The following is a 23,737-nucleotide window of genomic DNA, read 5'->3' as shown; positions in this document are numbered from 1 at the left end:
CATTTTTGAATGAAAGAAACTGCTGTTCTAAATGTGTCCACTGGATGTCGCAATAGCAATTATTTGTATCTTTGTAGATTTTGCTACATATGATGTTAGTGCACCAGTCGAGGAAAATGAGCAAACTACATGAATAACATCCTATAATTTGATTTTGATATTATTATTTCATATTGATAGATTGAAAATGAACACCAATGAGATGACTGATGAACATTATCACATCATTTATTCAGAAAGTATAAATAACGACAAATAAATATAGAATACTATTAACCGCATTGTGTAAATGTAAAAAAAACAAAACAACAACATTAGGATTTGTAAATTTTCACAATGTGCTCGTTCTATTTTTAATCAAAGAAAACAATCTGAAGTTGTCTTTATTTTTAAGTTATAGTGCCGTGATTTTACCAGTTTGGCCCATTTGGGAGTAGATTTTTCTCCATGTGGCCCCCGATCTAAAATGAGTTTGACACCCCTTTGGTTTCAGTCTGCTAGTAAACAAATGACCACTAATGAAAATCTCACATGATTAGCAATATAAATGAACTCTGCTTATACTATTTTGGCCCCAAAACAATGTCTGCTATGTGGATTTTTTTTGGACAGTGCGGTTTGATGGACAGCGCTCCTGCAGCGCAGAAGCTATGACATCATATCCTCTGCATGAGGTCCAGCAGCTTCCTGCTTGGGCATCGTATGACGTTGTGTAAATAAATGCAGTAAAAACACATAAGTGAGCGCACACTGCTTGGCCGTTCTAACACACTCTCGGTGAAATAAAGTTTCAAATCCACTCTGCCCTCTCTAATATCGAGCCCTCGGCGCTAGTTATTTTTTTGTAAATTTCAAATGGCGCGTTGTGTGTGACCTCAGACTCTCATTCTTCCCGTCTGAGAGAGGCTTTAATTGAAGCCGAGCCAGGAGGTCATGTGGGCCGCGTTAAATAATCCTCATTTAATACAGAAATGGACTCATCCATCTCTGGTAATATGCAGATTGATTGCTTTTGTCTTATCTTTGCACATGTTCTTTTGGGTTTGGAACAATGTGGCATTTGTGGATAATTTACATCCAATTTATTGCGGCGAGATTTAATTCGGTTTTACAATCTTATGTTTAAATTAAAAACATGCCTTTAAGACATATGAGGATTTAATATATTAAGTGTAGATTAATTTCATTACGACAGCACGGGCTCATAGAATGCGATTGAGTTCTGGGGATGTCAATTGTATTTGTGCGTTTGAGCGTGTGTGCACACACAGAAGATGGAATATTCATAAAATCAATGCATGCATTAATTTGTGTGCCAGCCTGTGTGTATTCATGGGTAGGGACGCCACGCTGGCCTCAGAGCAGCTGGATTTTGCAGGTTTCAGTGTTTTTTACGAACGGCATGAATAATTATCCAGGTGTAGCTGCCAACTCTGGGGGGGGGACGTGACAAAGTTTGCACGGTCACAGGCGGCAGCAGACAAAAAAAAAAAAAAAAAACTCCACTGAAGCAACAACATAGCCCTTCCTGCTCACACCCATTTTTTTTTCAAGTCCTTCTTTCTTTTTCTGTAAATCACCGGCTTTGTTTTTCTTCTCCCGCCGTCCACTCCGGTTCTCTGTTTGTTTTTCCTCATTGCTCCGACACACAAAAAATGAACCGTTTCACGAGTGGAAATGATTAAATAAGATTGGCACCGTCTTGGAGTCAAATTAATGTAATCTGTCAATGATAAGAAAACAAACGCCGCCTTTAGGTCCTGTCACATTATATAGGTGTGACTAATTACTGAAAGCTTGTGCCCCCCCCCCCCCCCCCCCCCCCCACCCACCTTTTCTTCAGAATAGTTTATTGTGAAATGGTGAAATATATGTTCATGGACGGATTAGGGAATGTCCCAGTCTTAGCTGCCTCCTCCCTTTCACAAACACATCTTTCCTATTTTCTCCAACCTCACTACACCGCCAACCAATCCCATCCGACTCCAGTTGGCCCCATTTCTCATTGGTTCGCCTCATCAATGGAACTCACGCCATTGGCTGGAGTACCGGCTTCGTTAAGCAGTTTTGAATTTGGGGAACCAGTACAACTTTTGTTGTCAAGGGTGGGGGGATTTCCTCCTGGTTTAATTACCTTTAGTAAATCCGAATATGTTTGTGTGTGGGTTTTATATTAAAGGGTCACATTTAATGTCGCATCAGCTTATTGTGCATGAATTATTCAACACTTTTCCCCCCCTGCATTGACCACGGGGCCTCATAAAAGCCTTTCCGATGCAAGTTTGTGCTAATCTACGAGCGCTCATGCTTTGAACTGTTGTAGCCTTTTGTCAAATACCAGCTTTTTCATTCACTTGACCTTTTCTCCCTTCACACATACACAAGCTGTTTACTTCATCGCTATTCAGTATGTACACATTCATGAAGACCTTTAAAACAAGGCATATGATGCCATTTTATCTCAAGTGCAAAGGTTTATTTGTGCACGTTGACTCTCAGCGTGCTTTACATGTGTGCTTACCACATGTATGCTTACCCCCCATACCCCCATGCTGCTGCCTACGGTATATGTCAAACCTATGGTGCCAACAGCAGTGCTCACTGATCTCAACGCCCGGTGTGATCTTGTTTTCTTTTTAGCCTCCACCGTGACATTTTGCACCCCGTCTCCGTGGAGTCCGCCTGGAATGTCAGTCCTCCACTACCTTGCACTCCCGCATAACTTGAAAGCGTGTGTAGTTGTGTTAAATTGCTTCATTTGTTTCTTAAAGTGGTCGGGACAGAGATTTGTACTAAAGGATTAATTTTGCCCCTTCTTAGGAGGGTTTCCACATAGGAGAGCTTGATGATTCAAAATGAAAGGAGCAGAACTAAAAAATTATTTGATAAATAACTTTTAAAATACTTCTCATCAGAGAAAAAACTAAACTATATAATGAATGAATAGTCAAATACAATATAAATATACTGTGTTTAGTGATGGGTAAATTGAATGAATGAATGAAATAAGTTTATTTCGGTCATATAATTAACCATCAACCATTAACCATTTTGTGTGACCAGTTTAAGAGTACAAATTATACATATATAACAATCATACACATTTACACACAAAAAGAAAAGAAAGGAAAAAGCATGACCGAAAAAGGAATAAGTTAGTTAATTATATTTATTTAGGCTGAAGCCGAGGCTTATATTTGCCTATCCTATACCTTCACTGAAAATAAGATTACCTGGAACATCAACGTTAAAAAGAAAAAAAAATCAATGGGATGAAAGTAATCGTTGCTATATTTTATAATTTTCAATTATTTCACCTTTCAATGTTTTCTTAAACCTTAACAAAGAAGTACATGTCTTCAGCTCATCACTGAGCTTGTTCCACCATTTAACTCCTAAAACTGAAATACATCTGTATTTTATATTCGTTCTTGCTTTACCAATTTCAAAAATCAATATCCCCCGTAAATTGTAGTTTTCTCCTCTTAATTGAAATAACCTAAGAATACAAGCTGGAAGGCTGTTGTTCTTTACTCGAAACATAATTTCCATTGTTTTTAAAAACACAATATCTGAAAATTTTAACACATTAGAACTTATAAATAATGGATTGGTATGTTCATAGTAGCACGCTTTGTGCATTATTCTAATGACCCTTTTTTGAAGTTTAATTATTGGGTCTACGTTTGTTTTATAAACAATTCCCCAGACTTCAACACAATATGTTAAATATGGAAAAATAAAAGAATAATATAACATATGCAGACATTTCTTATTCAGCATGTGTTTTACTTTATAAAGAATAGCAATGGATTTGGATATTTTCCCCTTTATATATTCAATATGCGGTTTCCAACATAATTTATGATCAATTATTATTCCCAAGAATTTAGTTTCATATACTCTATCAATTTCCACTTGATTTAATTTTAATTTTGCTTCACAATTTGTCCTTGCACCACTAAACAACATAAACTTAGTTTTCTTATCATTTAATGATATCTTATTAATATCAAACCATTTTTTTAGCTGAATCAACTCAACCTCTATTATCCTCAACACTTCCTTCAAGTCTTCTCCTGAACAATATACATTTGTATCATCTGCAAACATAATAAATTTCAATTAGACACTGAACAAATATCATTTAAATATAGTATAAATAACTTAGGTCCCAATACCGAGCCTTGTGGAACCCCACAAGTTACTAATCAAATTAATATTGATTCTTATTATTATTTTTTTTATTTTTTATTTTTTTTAATTTTTATTAAATCAACTAGAATAAACACACTAGTGCATCAACCCCCCCAAAAAACCCTCCCTCCCCCATTCACACTCATCCACACCCACTCACACAAAAGGGGTTGTTTCTTTCTGCTACCAATATTCTGGTTCCCACAACATGGACAACACTTCTGCAAGTGACACAGTCCCTGAAGCACACGTGATTGTATGTGCTGCTGGTCCACTAACATTTTCATTAATTACTATTTTTTTTAATGTAATTATTTTTATATTGTTTTACTTTCTTTTTTATCCAAGAAAAAATTTATTTATCTTATTTAAAAAAAAAAAAAGGACCTTATCTTCACCAGACCAGGTTGTCAATGAAATTAGATTTGTTTAAAGGGTGATTCTTATTTTTTATAATTCTAAATCGATATCTAATAAAAAAAAAAATATATATACATATTTTTTAAAATTATTTTCAAAAATACATTTACACGTAATACTGTGTAATACATCTAAATCGATATCAAATTTAAAAAAAATTAAAAAAAATATTTTTAAAAATGATTTTCAAAAATAAATTTTTTAGACCATCATAGTGCTCACTTGCGGCGTGTATACGTCAAATAATACATTTGTTTGAATCGAATCGTCAGCTCCAAGAATCTGAATCGTAAATTGTTGTAATTGATTCCCATCCCTAGAAAATGGCGCCCCAGTGATTATATAACACACTCACTAGCTGTATTGACACTGGACAGACTCTTGTGTTTAATAATGGTCATCCACCATCGACTGGAATAAAAATGTCACTACAGTTGACCTGCAAATACAATTAATAGTTAGCAAATATAATTGTTTTAGTTTTTTCTTAAAACAAATAGCTGTGCAAAAAAGAATAAATAAACATTTACCTTATTTTTAGTGCTGTAAAATCAAAATAATTACACATTTTGGAATTCTTTCTTTTTCTTGGTTCTCTTTAAGAGGGTGATAGTGATGAAAACTGATGTCAAACGCGGCACACCTCTCCTGCAACTTTTTAGTACAAGCTGTCAGTTGAAGGAGCTTATTTATCCACATAATTTGGTGCTTGACAGTCAAATGAAACAGCTGCTCTATCGATTATATTTTTTTCTTAAAGTGACACACACATCGAGGCTTCAAGGGACACAGTATCACTTCTTGTGTTTCAAAAGGAAAATTCTGTTTTACTATTGTTTGATCCATCACAAGCGTTGATACTATTACATCCATCCAATTATTACCTCCGCCAGGATGTTACAGTGTGTATTCGCTGGGGTTAGTTAGCTAGTTAGTTAGCAACATAACTCAAAAAGTTACATGTGGATTTTAATGAACATTTTTAGGAAATGCTGAAAATGGGATAAGGAACAAGTGATTAGATTTTGTAGGTGATCAGGATAATTTCTACTGCCTCACCTTAAGATTACTTTATGAGGCTGAACTTTTCTGTGTGTGTGTGTGTGTGTGTGTGTGTGCGTGTGCGTGTGTGTGTGTGTATGTGTGTGTGTGTGTGTGTGTGTGTGTGGGGCCATTAGGGACATTATTCAGAATTACCTCTTATACACACTACTGAAATGCTCTCACATAAACAACTGACATTTTTTTCTCTCTCACACATTACTGAAACACTCTCATACACACTATTGAAACACTCTTATACACACTACTGAAATGTTTACATAAACAACTGAAATGTTTTCTCTCTCACACACACTACTGAACCAGTCTCATACACACTACTGAAACACTTATACACACTACTGAAATGCTCTCACATAAACAACTAAAATGTTTTTCTCTCTCACATACTACTAAATCACTCTCATGTACACTACTGAAACACTCTTATACTGTACACGCTCTGAAATGCTCTCACATAAACAACTGAAATGTTTTCCTCACACACACACTACTGAAACACTCTCATTAGAGTGTTTCAGTAGTGTGTGTGAGAGAAAAACATTTCAGTTGTTTATGTAAGAGCATTTCAGTAGTGTGTATAGGAGTGTTTCAGTAGTGTATAAGAGTGTTTAAGTAGTGTGTGTGAGAGAAAAACATTTCAGTTGTTTATGTGAGAGCATTTCAGTAGAGGTAATTCCGAATAATGGCCCCTCATAACTGTGTCTTGGTCACAATCGAGTATGGTGGTGGTAATCTCATGGTCTGGGGCTGCAAGAATGCTGCGGTTCATGAAGGGAAATGTGAATTCCTGGGACATTTTGCATCAGGGCATGAACCCTTCAAATTTTTAACATGTCTACATTTATCAAATTGTGTGCATTCATTGTTGTTTGACACAATCAAACATACCTTATCTTGTTTTATCTTACTTTTGCAGCTGCGCAACTTAACCGTCCTGGACCTGCGGCACATCTCCGAACTGAACAATGAAACAGTGATGGAGTTGGTGAGGATGTGTCGCAAACTCAGCTCCCTCAACCTCTGCCTCAACTGGAGCATCAATGACAGGTAGGTCAGGCCGGTCTTCTCGTTGACTTACAGTTCTGCACACTGTCACATCATTACAAACATTACTGCATGTTACAAATGGTAATCGTGGTTCGTCCTCACACAATTATACAAGGAAAACATTTAATTTTACCATCACTGATTTTGAATGGAGGCCCTTACACTACTGATATGTTCTACATCAGGGGTGTCCAAAGTGCGGCCCGGGGGCCATTTGCGGCCCGCAGCTAATTGTTTACCAGCCCGCCACACATTCTGGAAATGCTATTGCAAAAATTTAAAAAAACATTTAAAAAAGTGGAATGAGGTGAAATCTAACTAGAAAAAGTTGCAATGTTGACACAAAGCTGCCAGGCAGGCTGTTTTTTTTCCTTTTGTCTATCTTTCTTTTTCTTTTTTTTGCCATTTCTCAAAGAAAAACAAAAAATCAATGTTATAATGAATTATTGACCTACTCAAGGCTCCAATTATTTCAAATATTTCCCTTAAAAATGTTTTATGTGGAAAATATTGCAGAAAATATTGTGTGGTTGCCATACAAAAACATCAACGTTTTCTTTGACTAAAGAGCATAAAACAAACAAAATAATAGTTAAAAGGTAAAATCGACAGATATATCTGAAGTTGATCTTGTAACTTAAGTGTTTAAAGTTAAACAAAAACTAATAAAAATGTATCACTTTATATGAGTGGATCCCAAATATATTTAATGGGATTTTATTTATCTTTTCACTGTGATTACTCAAAAATAATTATGAATTAAAATCAATGGTGTCCTGCATTATTGATCTTTTTAAGGCTGTAATTACTTCACATCAAACATTGCTTTCTGAATGTTTTGGGCAGTGGGGGAAATACTGCATATTTCAGTTTTATTATAAAAAAACAAAGTTGTCTTACAGAAAAGGCATAAAACCTTTTTTTTAAATTTTTTTTACATTATATCAACCTGAAGTTGATATACTGAAGAGATTTACGGTAAGCGTTAAATAAATAATAATAATAATAATTTGACTTATTTTTAACATTTTAATGACTTAGCCCTAAAGGTAAAAAAAAATAAAAATCCATATATTTTGTTATGGTTTGAAAATTAAAAATATCAAAATGGCCCCCACATGCTTTAATTTTTCCGTGTGCGGCCCTCAGTGGAAAAAGTTTGGACACCCCTGTTCTACATAGTGTAGTATCAATACAACATGCATTTCAATCCAAACACTGAAAACAAAACCATTCAATACAATACCATTACATGCCTATACTTGACCAGAGCAATAGACCATAGAGAAAAACAAATGACACAGATGCAACAAATCAAACTTAATAAGGTAAATAGATTCAATGGTGTTCCATAATCTTTATTGTTCCAGTGATTAATACATTGATTGACGAACATGTCAACTGTGTAACAATTACAAAGGACATGATCCATTAATACAATATTCTTATCCATGCAGTATTGGAAACTAATAACTAAACTAATTTGTTTTTGTTTGTCAGCTTGTTGATTATTGGATACAGTATTCTGGTTAAAGCTGCTGTATGGCACGGTTAGGAAGATGCTAGAGGGTGCTCGCGTTCCAAAGAGCTGTGATCTTTGTGAACCGCAGCCCTCTTCCTGGTTCAAACCGTCTAAAATACACCCTAAAGCAGGCCTGGGCAATTATTTTGACTCGGGGGCCACATTTAGAGAAAAAAATTTGTCTGGGGGCCGGTATATCTATTTTTATGAACACTAATACAAAACCTTACAATAATGTCTGATTGAATGCTAAAAACGTTATGACAGACCGCCTTAAAAAACATAATAAAATGTTATGTTTTTCTATGAAGGATAAAACACTAAACATCTGAACAATTTCCCATGTGGATCATTAAAGTTTTTCTAAGTCTAAGTCTAAGTCTTAACAAAATATAAACCCCCTTTCGATCAACATATTTTACAATCAAGTAAAATGCAACACAAATGCAACAAACAGTGAAATATGAACGCGAAGGGTACGAAATAAACCCACCGACAATCTGATACATCTGATGTATCACTAAGCTTTAGAACTTTGTTGTGAAAATCTCCTTCTGCGTCTGTGGAAACGCTTCCCGCCCACACTGCTTGGTGCCTAGTCTGGGCTGCTGTGACGTAGATTACCATAGTAACTAATTAGATGACCAAAGTAACTAATTAGATTACCATAATAACTAATTAGATGACCATAGTAACTGGAATTTTATCCCAAAGCGCAGATTCCAACCATTGAAATACTTTGTATAGTTGAAGACTTACGGTCATTAGAAAACATGACTGCACATCATAATGACTGCTACACTTTCCATCTTAAAGATCTAAAACAATTATTTGGGAATGTCCGGCGGGCCAGATTGAAAAGCTCAACGGGCCGCATGTGTAAAAAGTGTAATCTTTAGCAGTGACAGACAACACCTTTTAATTAAATGATGTTATTGGTACATACATTTGGCATTTACACTAAAATGTGTAGAAACACATACACACCTGTTGAAAGCTAACACCCAGTCACACCTGAGAAGAACCCTTGTGAGATTGATCACTGAAACCCTAGTAAAAAAAAGAATCAAAACACATTTTCTTTGTCTCACTGCTCCCATGCACCCTCTGCTTTGAGAGAAGCGACGGATAACGGTAGCGCAACGCGAGTAAACCATCTCCTCTTTTATTTATTATCCTGTGTTTTATTCATATCTTTCAATTTAATCTATCGATTTGTAGTCACGCTTGTTGCTCCCTCCACCGACCGCGCTCCCAGTCTGGCTGCTCAGGAGTGTGAACACAATATTTAATACAGCATCGTGGTGCACTGTGTGCGTGTGTGTGTGTGTGTGTGTGTGTGTGTGTGTGTGTGTGTGTGTGCATGTATGTGCGTGTGTGCATGTGTATGTGTGTTCTTGTATTTCTACCCTTCTTGAGACATCAACAAGGAAAAGTACCTTCCATATGAGGACCAGTGAACAAGTTAGGAAGAAATTGAAATGCGCCTCCTTTGGCCAAAATCAATGAAAAAAATACAAATAGACATGTATATAGAGCAGTGGTTCTTAACCTGGGTTTGATCGAACCCTGGGGGCAGAGGTCAAGACACACCCGACTCATCGTGTCAAATAAAAACTTCTCCCTATCGGCGTATTACGGATACGGCAACAGCAGAAGTCACACTGATTTGCAGGTGTGTAATTTGTTGTGAGTTTATGCACTGTGTTGGTTTTGTTATTTGAATGTTCCCCTAGTGTCCAAAAAACTCTGAATTAAGTCTCTTAGTTACTTAGAAAATGTTCCCCATACTAAAGTGTTACCAAAAACATATAACTTTGTCTTGAATTTGAAAAAAAAAAACATTTTATTTTTCACTAAAGAAGGGTTCTGTGAATGCGCATATGAAACTGGTGGGGTTCGGTACCTCCAACAAGGTTAAGAACCACTGATATAGAGACATACTGTAATAACTTGAAGTAAATAATGATTAAAAACCCATTACAAACAAAAATTTAAAAAAAATTTTAAATGAACTAAAAGCATTTTTTCTCTCACAATGTCTTGACTTTTTTCTTATAAAATTGGGTTTCTGCAATATTGCGATATTTTCTCGTAAAATTATTACTTTTCTATGTAAAATTATTACTTTTTAATGCAAAATTGTGACATTTGTCATATACAATTATTACTTTTATCACAATATTGCCAATTTTATTGTTGTTCTTGTAAAAGTCACAATTGTTTGAGTAAAATGATGACTTTTGTCATAATTTTCCCAATTAAAAATCTGATTATTGTTTTAATATTGCTAAAATGTTAAAGTTTTCTTATAAAATTGCGATTTTCGTCCAGTAAAATTACGACTCTTTTCATAAAATCGCCAAAATTTAAAGCTGTTTCTTGTAAATTTTTTGACTGATATTGAGTAAAATTCCAACTTTTATCATAATATTGCACAGATGTTCAGTTTTTCTTGTAAAATTTTGACTTGCGTTGAGTAATATGACGACCTTTATTATAATACTGCCAGAATTCTACGTTTTTCTTGTGACATTCCTACTCATTTTTCACAACAAGCTTTTTTATATTTGCATAGTATGTATATATTATTAATGTTGTAAATACAAATCTTTATGTGTCGAGAAAGGATGGTCCTGAAGAGGGACGCATTTTTCGGAGGTCTCAAGAAGGTAGAAAATACAAGAGTGTGTGTGTGTGTGTGTACAGTGTACGCATGGCTGCATGGGCTTTGTGCGGCACAACCTTTGACATTCATTGTGTGGGCATTTCTTTTTCTGGGCTACACCACAAATATGCTGTGTTTGTGAGATCACTCTTGCAGCACTGGTGTGTGATGGGAATGTGACGTTCTTGTCCTACCTGTCATCAAAAAAAAAAAAATGGTAGTCGGTCAAATGCACACACACACACACTGATCATTTTATGATATTTACTGTACTGGCTCTTGGGCTGAAGACCTGCGTGCGTCTGACTGGATTTGTCAAGATCACCTGTGGGAATATTGGAATTTCGGATTGGTTGTGTGCATGCATTCATACGTGCGTCATCACACGGTATTGCGTGTTGTAGCTTAAAGGGTGGATGAGGTGGTCAGCCATTCCTGATTAATTTTCCACCCTCCAAGCTCCCAGAGGAGGGCGTTGGAAATCCACAAGATGTATGCGTGAGTGTGTGTTTTGTGCTTTGTGTACATGCTGACTGCAGCTCAAGGACTCGAGGCAAATAAAAGCCTTCCAGTCGTAAGATGCGTTATTGATACTCTTTACAGTCACACAGCACCACGCAGGGAGGAGGGTGAGGCGCTCGTATTTGTGTGCAAGAGCGTGCACGCATGCGTGTGTTTGACAGAACAGTTTGGATTTAAAGGTTTAATAAGTATAAACCGCCACACCAGGTGGTTATATATTTAGTGTGTGTGCGCGTTATTGCGTCATTCTAAAAGTGTGTTACGGTGTTCAAAACCATCCATCCAAAGAAGAGTGTTTTTTTTTTCTTTTCTTCGCCCGCCAGTGGTGTCAGGTGTGCATGGTTTGCATCATGCTCATGCCCATGACGGGAGCTTGCATGCCACTGTGTGATGACACCATGTCCAACACACCTTGGAGGCACAACCTTGTCTAACACCTCGCAAATTATATTCAATGCCTAACTACTGACAATACTGTATTTATTTAGTGGGTACCATGTAAAGTCACTTTTTAGACTTAAGAGTTATTCTTTCATGTTATCAGTTTGAACATGTTTTTGTTGTTGTTTTCTCTTTCCCTTTTTCCTTTCTTTTATTGTAACTGGATTTGCGTATGTTCTGTACCGTATTTTTCGGGCTATAAGTCGCTCCGGAGTATAAGTCGCACCGGCCAAAAATGCATAGTAAAAAAGGAAAAAAACATACTGTATATAAGTCGCACTGGAGTATAAGTCGCATTTTTGGGGGAAATTTATGTGATAAAACCCAACACCAAGAATAGACATTTATAAGGCAGTTTAAAATAAATAAAGAATAGTGAACAACAGGCTGAATAAGTGTACGTTATATGAAGCATAAATAACCAACTGAGAACGTGGCTGTTATGTTAACGTAACATATTATGGTAAGAGTCAATTCAAATAACTATAACATATAGAACATGCTATACGTTTACCAAACAATCGGTCACTCCTAATCGCTAAATCCCATGAAATCTTATACGTCTAGTCTCTTACGTGAATGAGCTAAATAATATTATTTGATATTTTACGGCAATGTGTTAATAATTTCACACATAAGTCGCTCCTGAGTATAAGTCGCACCCCCGGCCAAACTATGAAAAAAACTGCGACTTATAGTCCGAAAAATACGGTAACTGGATCTGTGTACTGTTTTTTTTTTTTTGATTTTGAGAATTTTCTTTTTCTTTTCCTTTTTCCTTTCTTTTGTTGTAACTGGATCTGCGTATGTTCTGTAACTGGATCTGTGTACTGTTATTTTATTTTATTATTTTTGAGAATTTTCTTTTTCTTTTCCTTTTTCCTTTCTTTTATTTGTAACTGGATCTGTGTGCTATTATTTTACTTAGACATTTTGAAAAGGACCCCAGGAAGACTAGCCTGGCGTTTGGGGATCCTCAATAAACAATAAACCAGGAGCAATCTACTCTGACACAATAGCTGTTATTTATTGATAATAAATCATTTGTTAATTACTTATGTAGTAATACAGTAAATACATATTTTTAAATGAATGTATTTGAATTATATTTTTTATATAATGTAAATAATGTACAATATTATTTATATATTACTTTATGTCTTTTTTTGTTGTTGTCCTGTCCAGCTACTCAGGCAAATCATATAGTTGATGTTGATGCCCATATACGCTGTACAAATGTAATTTACAAAGGAGAAGTGTGGGATACTTCTCTTGTTGCCTTATTTGTATTTGACTTTGTTAAATGGATTTATATTATTATTTGGTGCAGCCGGACCGGAGCAGGAGGGGATAGAAAGAGAAAAAAAAGGAAGGCTGAGGTGGAAATTGCGGGGACACGAGGGGGATAAGACGGAGGGAAAACAGCAAACACAACAACAACAACAGAACAACATCAGCAAATAGGATACGTACAAATATGATGGTAAACGTGATAGCAAAGAAACAGTTAGTGAAATAAATAAATAATAATACAGAAATGACAATGAACATTATTACACTACATATGGAGCAATACAAATACCAATAGAAATAGCACTATTGATAATAAATAATAACAATAATTACCTCTATTTTCAACAATACAATTGTCTTTAAGTAGGGATGTGACTCTTACGACTCACGGTTAACTTGATAATTCCTGAAAAAAAAAAATATTTTTTTGTCCTTTGCTCTTTCCACTAATAGTATTAAATGTAACACTTTAGTATGGGGAACACATATTCACCATTAATTAGTTGCTTATTAACATGCAAATTAGTAACATATTGGCTCTTAATGAGTCATTATTAAACATTTATTAATGCCTTATTCTGCATGCACTGCAAAAAGTCAGTGTTCAAAAACAAGGAAAAAAATACAAAAATTAGGGGTATTTTATTTGAACTAAGCAAAATTATCTGCCAATAGAACAATAAAATTTGGCTTGTCAAGACTTTCCAAAACAAGTAAAATTAGCTAACCTCAATGAACCCCAAAATACCTTAAAATAAGTATATTCTCACTAATAACAAGTGCACTTTTCTTGGTAGAAAAAAACAGACCTTTTTGCTCAATATGTTGAAAAATATTCTTAAATTAAGTAAATGCTAGTGCCATCATCTTGACATAATGATATGCGCTCGGCATCATGATTTTTTTTTTTCATGCTTGAAGTAAGAAATGATTACACTAAAAAAGTACTTTTATACTTGTGAGTGTTGATGACACAGCTTTGCAACAGTTGATATTCTAGTTTCAAGCATGTTTTACTCAATATAGGTCATAAAATCTCAGCAACAAGCTGTAATATCTTACTGAGATCATTTGGGACCAAAACCCTTAAAACAAGTAAAACACTCTAACATAAAATCTGCTTAGTGAGAAGAATTATCTTATCAGACAGAAAATATGCAAATATCACCCTTATTTGAGATATTTAATCTCACTTAGATTTCAGTTTTTGCAGTGTGGCCTTATTATACAACCAGTAAGCCATTAACTAAGAGTCTTCCCTCAATAACCTCAGAATTATTGCTTATTAGTAACCCTAACTCTAACCCTTACCCTTATATCAGGGGTGTCCAAACTTTTTCCACTGAGGGCCGCACACTGAAAACTCAAAGCAAGCGGGGGCCATTTTGATATTTTTTTAATTTTAAAAACCAATACAATATATGTATAAAAAATATACATTAAGGCCTCCACTCAGGCTTAATCCAGGGGACCCCAAAGGGTTTTGGTCCAAAAAATATTTAAAATGTATTATTATGTCTATATCAACATTAGGTCTATCTGTCAATATAACGTTTTTAAAGATTTAAGTCGTACCGTATTTCCTTGAATTGGCGCAGGGAATATAGTATTCGCACGTCTAGAATTACTGCCGGGTCAAACTCGTTTCTCAAAATAATTAACGCATGCTTGGCCTTATCGCCGGTTTATTATTGAAGCTGGATCAAATTCGTTTCGCAAAATATTAATTTTATTATCGCATGTCTATAATTTTTACCGGGTCAAACTCGTTTCGCAAAATATTTAGCATATGGCTAGAACTTCCGCCGGGTCAAATTCGTTACGTCACGAGTGACGCATCTGTCCTCATTTTCAAAATGGAGGAAGCTGCTTTCAGTAGTTTACAATCGCACAAAGGAAAAAAGATAAAGAGCTATTCAGTAGGATTTAAGGGCCAAGCTATTGAATACCGGTACAGTATGCTAAAGAGAACAGTAAGCAGCTATGTTTTATTAATATACCGTATCTGCGTGTGTCAAATACTGTATAAGTCATTAAATGACTCCCGCCTCCTGGTGGTAGAGGGCGCTGCCGCGCTAGTGATCCTTCTTGCGACTTCCGGTACTGCAGAAGAAGTGAACACACACAGCAAGAGATTTTTTTGTCTTCCTTTTAACATGGAGGATTACATACCGGTATCTAAAATAAAACAGTTTTCTAAACTGGACTTTCAATGGAAGCAGGAGGTAATAATTAAAGGAATATCTCCATCGAGACAGAGACTTTTAAAACGGAAAAAAGAAAATAATGAAGACTTCTATAAACAAGTTATCGATGCTTTTGGTCAGAAGGAGCTGCAAATGGACTCCATTTATAAGTACAGGTAAGACCATAATAACGTGTTTTTTAATTAAATGTGCTTTTCATGATGGTATGCTTACATCACACTCAAAGCGCACGTCTAAATTTTATGGATTCCTCTTGGTAAACGCCGGAGTGAGAAGAGGTTTTAAAATAATTACCGCATGCACGGCCATCCCGCCGGTTTCCGGTAAACGCAGGAGTGACAGGAGGTTTTAAATTAATTAACGCCCCTGCGGCTATTCAAGGAAATACGGTATGCTCTTTTTGAAAAAAAAAACAAAAACTGTTTTTTTAATGGAAAAAACACAAAATATGCAATATTTTCACCCAATAACATTTTTAAGAGGAATATTTCAGATTATATAATAATTAGAGCCTTAAAAAGGGCAATAACTCATAACACCATTGATTTTATTCCATTATTATTTTTTGAGCAATGACACTTAAAATTAAATCACACAAAAATGATTGGGGAACCAAAAGGGTCCTACTCATTGAAGTGTTAAAAAATAAATTATACATTTTTTTTACTGTTTACTTTTAACACAATAATCTCGAGATCAACTTCAGATCTATCCGTCAATTATACGTTGTATTGTTGTTTATGTTTTTTGTTTGTTCGTTTTAGGCCCTTCTTTAAAAAAAAAAAAAAAAAAAAAAAAAAAGCTACATTTTTTATATGGCAAACACAAAATATGCAACATTTTCCCAAAAAAATATCTCAAAGTGCAATATTTAATGTGATGTAATTGGAGCCTTGGATAGGATATATGTTCCCCTAGTGTCCAAAAAACTCTAAATTAATTTTAATAAGCAACTAATTAATGGTGAATATGTTCCCCATACTAAAGTGTTACTGTATTAAAATATGTTGTTATCGGTTGTATGGTTTTTATGGTGCAGCTTTAAGGGTGTGCCTTTCCCTTCATTCTTTAAAAAGTCTGCAACATGTATTTATTTTTGTTCTTACTTTATACGGAGATGCTTGTTTGTATACGTTTACAACATCCCCATCCTGTCGTCGTACTGAGATCCATTTCAAGGTTCTAAAGGCCACGTGTGTCATGGCTGCTGTGCCACTCATTGTGGCAGTGACACGAGCAAACGTCGCTTACTTGGTGTCACAGTAAAGACCAAAATGAGTCCTCTGAGGGCACAGTGGGGTCACAAGCAGTGTGAAGCCTCCAATGAGATGCTCGGGGCGCGTAAACAGGCAGGTGGAGGAAATGACCCCTTATTTCCAGGATCCATTTGTCCCCTGATAAGAGGCCATTGGAGAGATAGAGCCCTGTGGGTGGTAAAGTACTTAGGTCATTTTTCTTTTACACGCCTCTTTATTTTTTCCCCCCACTTTTTTTTATTTTGTGCGAAAAGAAACACTGCACCCTCTGGATCTCCCCATCCTTCTCAGTAATGGCTGTAAATAGCGTCCATGTAAGAAAGCGAGGCGCAAATCGAGACTTCCCCTCTGTCGCGGACCAACGGGCAGATTGCGGCGGTCGGATGTCAATTTTTAGGCACTGTCATTTCTCGGCGTGAGAGGATACAATGTGCTGCTATTTGTCTGTATTCTTTATTGCCGTGATGGCAGTCCAAAGAAGAGGCAGACTTTTATTTTTTCAAATTTCACAGTTTGAGAATTGTGAGAGAGCCACAATCAAAGTGAAATGGCTGAATAAATGGCAGTTTTCGCTCTTTTCTTTGAGGTGTCTTTCATCTTCAGCCTTTGTGTTAGTGTGTTTGTCTTTGAAATAGAGGATTTATTGTGGTCTCTGTTCATACAGTCTTTGCTATTTGTTGTGTGCGCATAAAGATTTATCTGGAGACCAGAATTACTTATAGAAATCAGACTTAATACATGTCTTGACGATGTACAAGGCCCCCATTTATAAAAGTGTTAAATTTAAGTCATGTATCAATATATATTATTTTACTTTCGTTGTTTAAATATCAAAATCAACTTCAGATCTATACGTCAATTATAATTTTTATTATTTTTTGAGCAATCTCAAAGACTGCATGGCAGATTTGTGTCTAATATAGTTAATATTGCAACTTTTCCAGTTACATTTCACATGTGTGCTCTTTTTCTGTTTCTTTTTTGTAATAGTGTTTTTTAAATATGCCGCGGGCCGATAAAAAATTGACTGCGGGCCGCAAATGGCCCCCAGTGCCCACTTTGGACACCTTTGCAATACAACAATAATGTAACAACGTAAACAACAAATCACTAAAGAAAAAAACGAAAAAACGTATTTGTGAAAAAGAAAATAAAAACATTTGTGAAAAATAAACTTATTTTTAAAAATAAACATATTTGTGAAAAATAAAAAAAAATCCTTTGTAAAAATAAACATTTGTGAAAAATTAAAAAAGACAATGTATTTTTAAAAATAAACATTTGTGAAAAAAAACAAAAAAACACATTTGCAAAAAATTCGAAAAACTTTTCTGAAAAAAAAAAAAACGTTTAATAAAAAATTAAATAAAAACATTTGTGGAAAAAAAAAGTGAAACATACAAAATATATTTGTCAAAAATAAAGATATTTGTCAAAAATTAAAAATATTTGTGAAAAATTAAAAACATTTTTGTAAAATTAAAAATAAATAAATAAATAAATAAACATATTTGTGAAGAATACAAATAAAAACATTTGTAAAAAATGTTTTAAAAAACATTTATCAAAAATAAATAAAACATTTGTGAAAAATATAAGAAAGCCAGGCGCAAATCGAGACTTCCCCTCTGTCGTGGACCAACGGGCAGATTGCGGCGGTCGGATGTCAATTTTTAGGCTCTGTCATTTCTCGGCGTGAGAGGATACAATGTGCTGCTATTTGTCTGTATTCTTTATTGCCGTGATGGCAGTCCAAAGAAGAGGCAGACTTTTATTTTTTCAAATTTCACAGTTTGAGAATTGTGAGGGAGCCACAATCAAAGTGAAATGACTGAATAAATGGCAGTTTTCTCTCTTTTCTTTGAGGTGTTTTTCATCTTCAGCCTTTGTGTTAGTGTGTTTGTTCCGTGTTTGGTCCGTAAATGATCACATTGATCGTGTCATTTCAAAACAGGTTTCAAAGGCTCCTAAATTGCATGCTAACGTGTGTGGTAACATATTGCATAATTTCGGGTTGAATTATTTTTTCAAAACTATCATCCATCCATCCATCCATCCATCTTTCTCCGCTTATCCGTGGTCGGGTCGCCGGGGGAGCAGCCGAAGCAGGGAAGCCCAGACTTCCCTTTCCCCAGCTACTTCGTTCAGCTCCTCCCGAGGGATCCCAAGGCATTCCCATGCATAGGCATAGACATAGGCCCCTTCTACACTAAGGTTATCCACGGTATATACCACCTAACCGTATGCCGGCGCTACGCGACCTAGTACGCATGCGCAAAAAAAAATGCGTTGTTACTTCTGACCTGGAAGTGTATTCTTACCCTGTGTTTCAATGTAGACTATTGCCACATTTCTCTCAACAGTAAACCTTGCTTGCCTCACCATCAGCAGCTGTTAGACTATTGTAGTGAATCAAACCTAAGCCATCATACATGAATCATATCTCTAATGGACGTGTGAAAGTAAACAATGTGATAAAGAACATTTTACAACAATCAATCTAGGGATCCAGATATCTGTTCAGGACACTGTGCTTGTAAGCTGAAATTGGCGGTCGTATCTGACGGCTTCAACCACTTCATGGCTTCACAATAGTTATAGAGTACAAAACTAGATGTTGAGTAATCGCTCGACATACATGGCGGACAATAACTGATAGTCTTCTTTGCCAGTCCAAATGCATTCGCTGTTTTCCGTAGTACTCCCTTGTCCATGGGAGCCCACATTCTCGTTGTCTCCCGTTCGACAAATGGACAAAGTTTTTCGCAGAATCACAGCTGACCTGGACATTTGAAAGTTCTCTTGCCGTTCCTGTGGCACAACACAATCGTTGACAAACATATCCCACCAGGCTGCCGTTCTTCCAGGGCTTATCCAAAACCGTCGCTCAACATTGCTATGTTGCCTTCTGAAATGTGTTGTGTCCGAAATAGCTGCAATTGCGCGTTTCCTTCTTTTAAGGTATTCATGTGTGATTTCCACAAGCGTCTGTTATGAATCTGGCTGTGGCGCGTTCTTTCTGACGTCACTTCCTGTGTGGGGCGCAGTCTTTCTGGTGTCACTTCCTCTCCGAACTCAGTTTGTAAACGATCGATGAGTCCATACAAAGCTAAGAGCCGGAGATTCAGGAAATACACGGCGCACTTACCCGTGTAAAAAAATATCCAAGGAGGGGAACCTTAAACAATGGTTTAGTGTGGCTGAAACGGGGCTTAGGCTAAATAATTATTCATTTAAGGAGTTATCCGGCTTAATGTAGACAGGGCCATAGTCTCCCCAACTTGTTGTGGGTTTCCCTTGTGGCCTCCTACTGGTCGGACGTGCCCGACGAAGTAATTCGTAGGAAAAACAATACCTAGCTATGCGTTGCTACACTCAGAATATAACTTTTGTTGTTGTTGTTTTTTTTTCTCCTGTCCAGCTTCTCAGGCAAATCATATAGTAGATGTAGATGCCCATATCGGCTGTTCAGATTTACTTTACAAAAGAGAAGTGTAGGATACTTCTCTTGTTGCCTTATTTGTATTTGAATTTATTAAATGTATTTATATTATCATTTGGTGCAGCCAGGCCGGAGCAGGAGGGGATAGAAAGAGAAAAACATTGCTTTTTAAATTGACCCTCAATTACGTCTCCAAATCCGTTTGACTGTCGCGGTCATCATTAAGGATATCTGTTATCATTGAATACGTGACAGGAACTGCTGCAGTGATATCTCAGCGTAGTGGTCTTATTGTTCTTTTTTATATGGTTTCTTATAATATTTTTTTTTTCTATTTCAAATGCTCTTCATGTGTACATTGTGAGTGACTTTGGTGTAATTTAGGTCAACCATATCTGACTCACACTAAAACTTGGCATAGGACCTTAAAGGCCTACAGAAACCCACTACCACAGACCACGCAGTCTGATAGTTTATATATCAATGATGAAATCTTAACATTGCAACACATGCCAATACGGCCGGGTTAACTTATAAAGTGCAATTTTAAATTTCCCGCGAAATATCCTGCTGAAAACGTCTCGGTATGATGACGTTTGCGCGTGACGTCACGGATTGTAGCGGACATTTTGGGACACCATTGTGGCCAGCTATTAAGTCGTCTGTTTTCATCGCAAAATTCCACAGTATTCTGGACATCTGTGTTGGTGAATCTTTTGCAATTTGTTTAATGAACAATGGAGATAGCAAAGAAGAAAGCTGTAGGTGGGAAGCGGTGTATTAGCAGCCGGCTGCAGCAACATAAACACGTAGCGGCTACGTCGTAGCCGGTGTTTCATTGTTTACATTCCCGAACGATGACAGTCAAGCTTTACCATTGGCCTGTGGAGAACTGGGACAACACAGACTCTTACCAGGAGGACTTTGAGTTGGATACGCATGCTTGTAGAGAACTGGGACAACACAGACTCTTACCAGGAGGACTTTGAGTTGGATACGCATGATTGTGGAGAATTTGGACAACAGAGACTCTTACCAGGAGGACTTTGAGTTGGATACGCGTTACTGTGAGTATGCAGCTGCGGCTTCCAAACATTTGATTGCTTGCCCGTACGTGCGTGCCGCTATGTGCATGTCACGTACGTAACTTTGGGGAAATATATGTGCTGTATGAACTTTGGGGAGGTGAACGGTACTTTGGGCTGTGGGATTGAGTGTGTTGTGCGGGTGTTTGATTTGTATTGGCGGGTTATATGGACGGGAGGGGGGAGGTGTTTATGTGGGATTAATTTGTGGCATATTAAATATAAGCCTGGTTGTGTTGTGGCTAATAGAGTATTTATATGTCTTGTGTTTATTTACTGTTTTAGTCATTCCCAGCTGAATATCAGGTCCCACCCGCCTCTCACAGCATCTTCCCTATCTGAATCGCTTCCACTGCCCTCTAGTCCTTTACTCTCACTTTCCTCATCCACAAATCTTTCATCCTCGCTCAAATTAATGGGGAAATCGTCGCTTTCTCTGTCCGAATCGCTCTCGCTGCTTGTGGCCATGATTGTAAACAATGTGCAGATGTGAGGCGCTCCACAACCTGTGACGTCACGCTACTTCCGGTACAGGCAAGGCTTTTTTATCAGCGACCAAAAGTTGCGAACTTTATCGTCGATGTTCTCTACTAAATCCTTTCAGCAAAAATGTGGCAATATTGCGAAATGATCAAGTATGACACATAGAATGGACCTGCTATCCCCGTTTAAATAAGAAAATCTCATTTCAGTAGGCCTTTAACTTGGGCGAAAATCAAATGTTCTTCAAACCAGTTTTACTGTTTAAAGAGTATTGAATATTGCAAAAGTGTTTCTTTTTGAGCCTGTTTTACAACTTTTCTTGCGGTTCAAACCGATACTTGTGGTTCGACTGTGCAAAACCTCATCCATAGATGTCCAAGGTAGCAGCCAGTAAAGCTAAACTTCCATGTACAATGGTGTACTTCAGCAATGCGAGCATCTTATTTTTTTGTTGTTTTTTTTAAAGTTGTTTTCTAAATGCCATGGAAAATGTCAACAGAGCCCTTACCGGGAAGCGACAGACATTTGTCTTTGTCTTGTTACTCCGCCATCTGTCTCTCCAGGTTTGAGGAGAGGTGCTGAGAGGCGTTCCCATGTCTTTGTCACTTCTCTTTCTCGCTCCTCTGATACTTCCTACTTCTTGCTCATCAGGGATTCGTGCGTCCGTTGCGGGGAAGTTGTGACATGACTTTGCATTAATTTATCAATTAAAAATCCAGGTGGTTTTCTTTATTAATTCCTGACACCTGTGGTGACATGGCAGATTGACGGAGATCACAGTTCTGCGAAGCAGACACACTCTTGAGGGCTTATGTTGCTCGCTTGTTAGACATGACAGTAAGATTGCACACTACAATGAAAGTCATGTCGCATTTCCTCGCTTCTTCCTGTTTGGTCCTCAATCTTGTTTTTTTTCTTTTACACTTCATCTCTTCTACCGTTGCCTTTCTTATGTTCTTTCTCCCTGGCTGTCAACAACTGCAGTGATTATATTTGGCAGGCTTTGTGTGAAGGTGCGCTACGACACACTGCTTAATTTTGAGTAATGGCAGCGTCAACATCCAATACTTTGATAAGTGTTTGGAGATGGAGGCACAATGAAAGCAAGCAGTTGAAAGAGCTCGGAGGAAAGCATCCGGCATCTTTTCTTAAAGCCAATTAGCTTTCAAAAGGCTGACTCTTTGCTATACTGCATAGTAATGTTATGCTTGAGGTTGACCACCTCCTTTTCACTCCAGACCCTTCATTGTAAATGCAATGCATGTATTTTAATGAATGTATTATATAATGTAGGTATTTATATACATAACGTATACGTGTGTGGGTGTGTATACAGTCGTGGTCAAAAGTTTACATAAACTTGTAAAGAACATAATGTCATGGCTGTCTTGAGTTTCCAATAATTTCTACAACTCTTATTTTTTTGTGATAGAGTGATTGGAGCACATACTTATAGCTCGGTATAGCTCGGTTGGTAGAGCGGCCGTGCCAGCAACTTGAGGGTTGCAGGTTCGATCCCCGCTTCCGCCATCCTAGTCACTGCCGTTGTGTCCTTGGGCAAGACACTTTACCCACCTGCTCCCAGTGCCACCCACACTGGTTTAAATGTAACTTAGATATTGGGTTTCACTATGTAAAGCGCTTTGAGTCACTTGAGAAAAAGCGCTATATAAATGTAATTCACTTCACTTCACTTCACTACTTGTTGGTCACAAAAAACATTCATGAAGTTTGGTTCTTTTATGAATTTATTATGGGTCTACTGAAAAGGTGAGCAAATCTGCTGGGTCAAAAGTATACATACAGCAATGTTAATATTTGGTTACATGTCCCTTGGCAAGTTTCACTGCAATAAGGCGCTTTTGGTAGCTTCTGGTTGAATTTTTGACCACTCTTCTTGACAAAATTGGTGCAGTTCAGCTAAATTTGTTGGTTTTCTGACATGGACGGGTTTCTTCAGCATTGTCCGCATGTTCTCAAGTCAGGACTTTGGGAAGGCCATTCTGAATCCTTAATTCTAGCCTGATTTAGCCATTCCTTTACCACTTTTGACGTGTGTTTGGGGTCATTGTCTTGTTGGAACACCCAA

The 23,737-nt window shown here is 36.8% G+C and overlaps 1 protein-coding gene across 2 annotated transcripts in view; it reads left to right on the top strand.

Moving 5' to 3' along the window:
- Positions 1 to 23,737, top strand: part of fbxl17 (F-box and leucine-rich repeat protein 17) — a 665,460-nt gene that overhangs the window by 241,380 nt on the left and 400,343 nt on the right. For both annotated transcript variants that reach the window (XM_062025476.1, XM_062025477.1), the window contains exon 8: positions 6,599 to 6,729. In XM_062025476.1, coding sequence (XP_061881460.1) covers positions 6,599 to 6,729 — 131 coding nt within the window. The remainder of the gene's footprint in view (positions 1 to 6,598; positions 6,730 to 23,737) is intronic.

This window comes from Entelurus aequoreus, linkage group LG17, assembly GCF_033978785.1.
Source record: "Entelurus aequoreus isolate RoL-2023_Sb linkage group LG17, RoL_Eaeq_v1.1, whole genome shotgun sequence".
Classification (NCBI taxonomy): domain Eukaryota; kingdom Metazoa; phylum Chordata; class Actinopteri; order Syngnathiformes; family Syngnathidae; genus Entelurus; species Entelurus aequoreus.
This window is presented reverse-complemented; position numbering and strand designations above follow the sequence as displayed.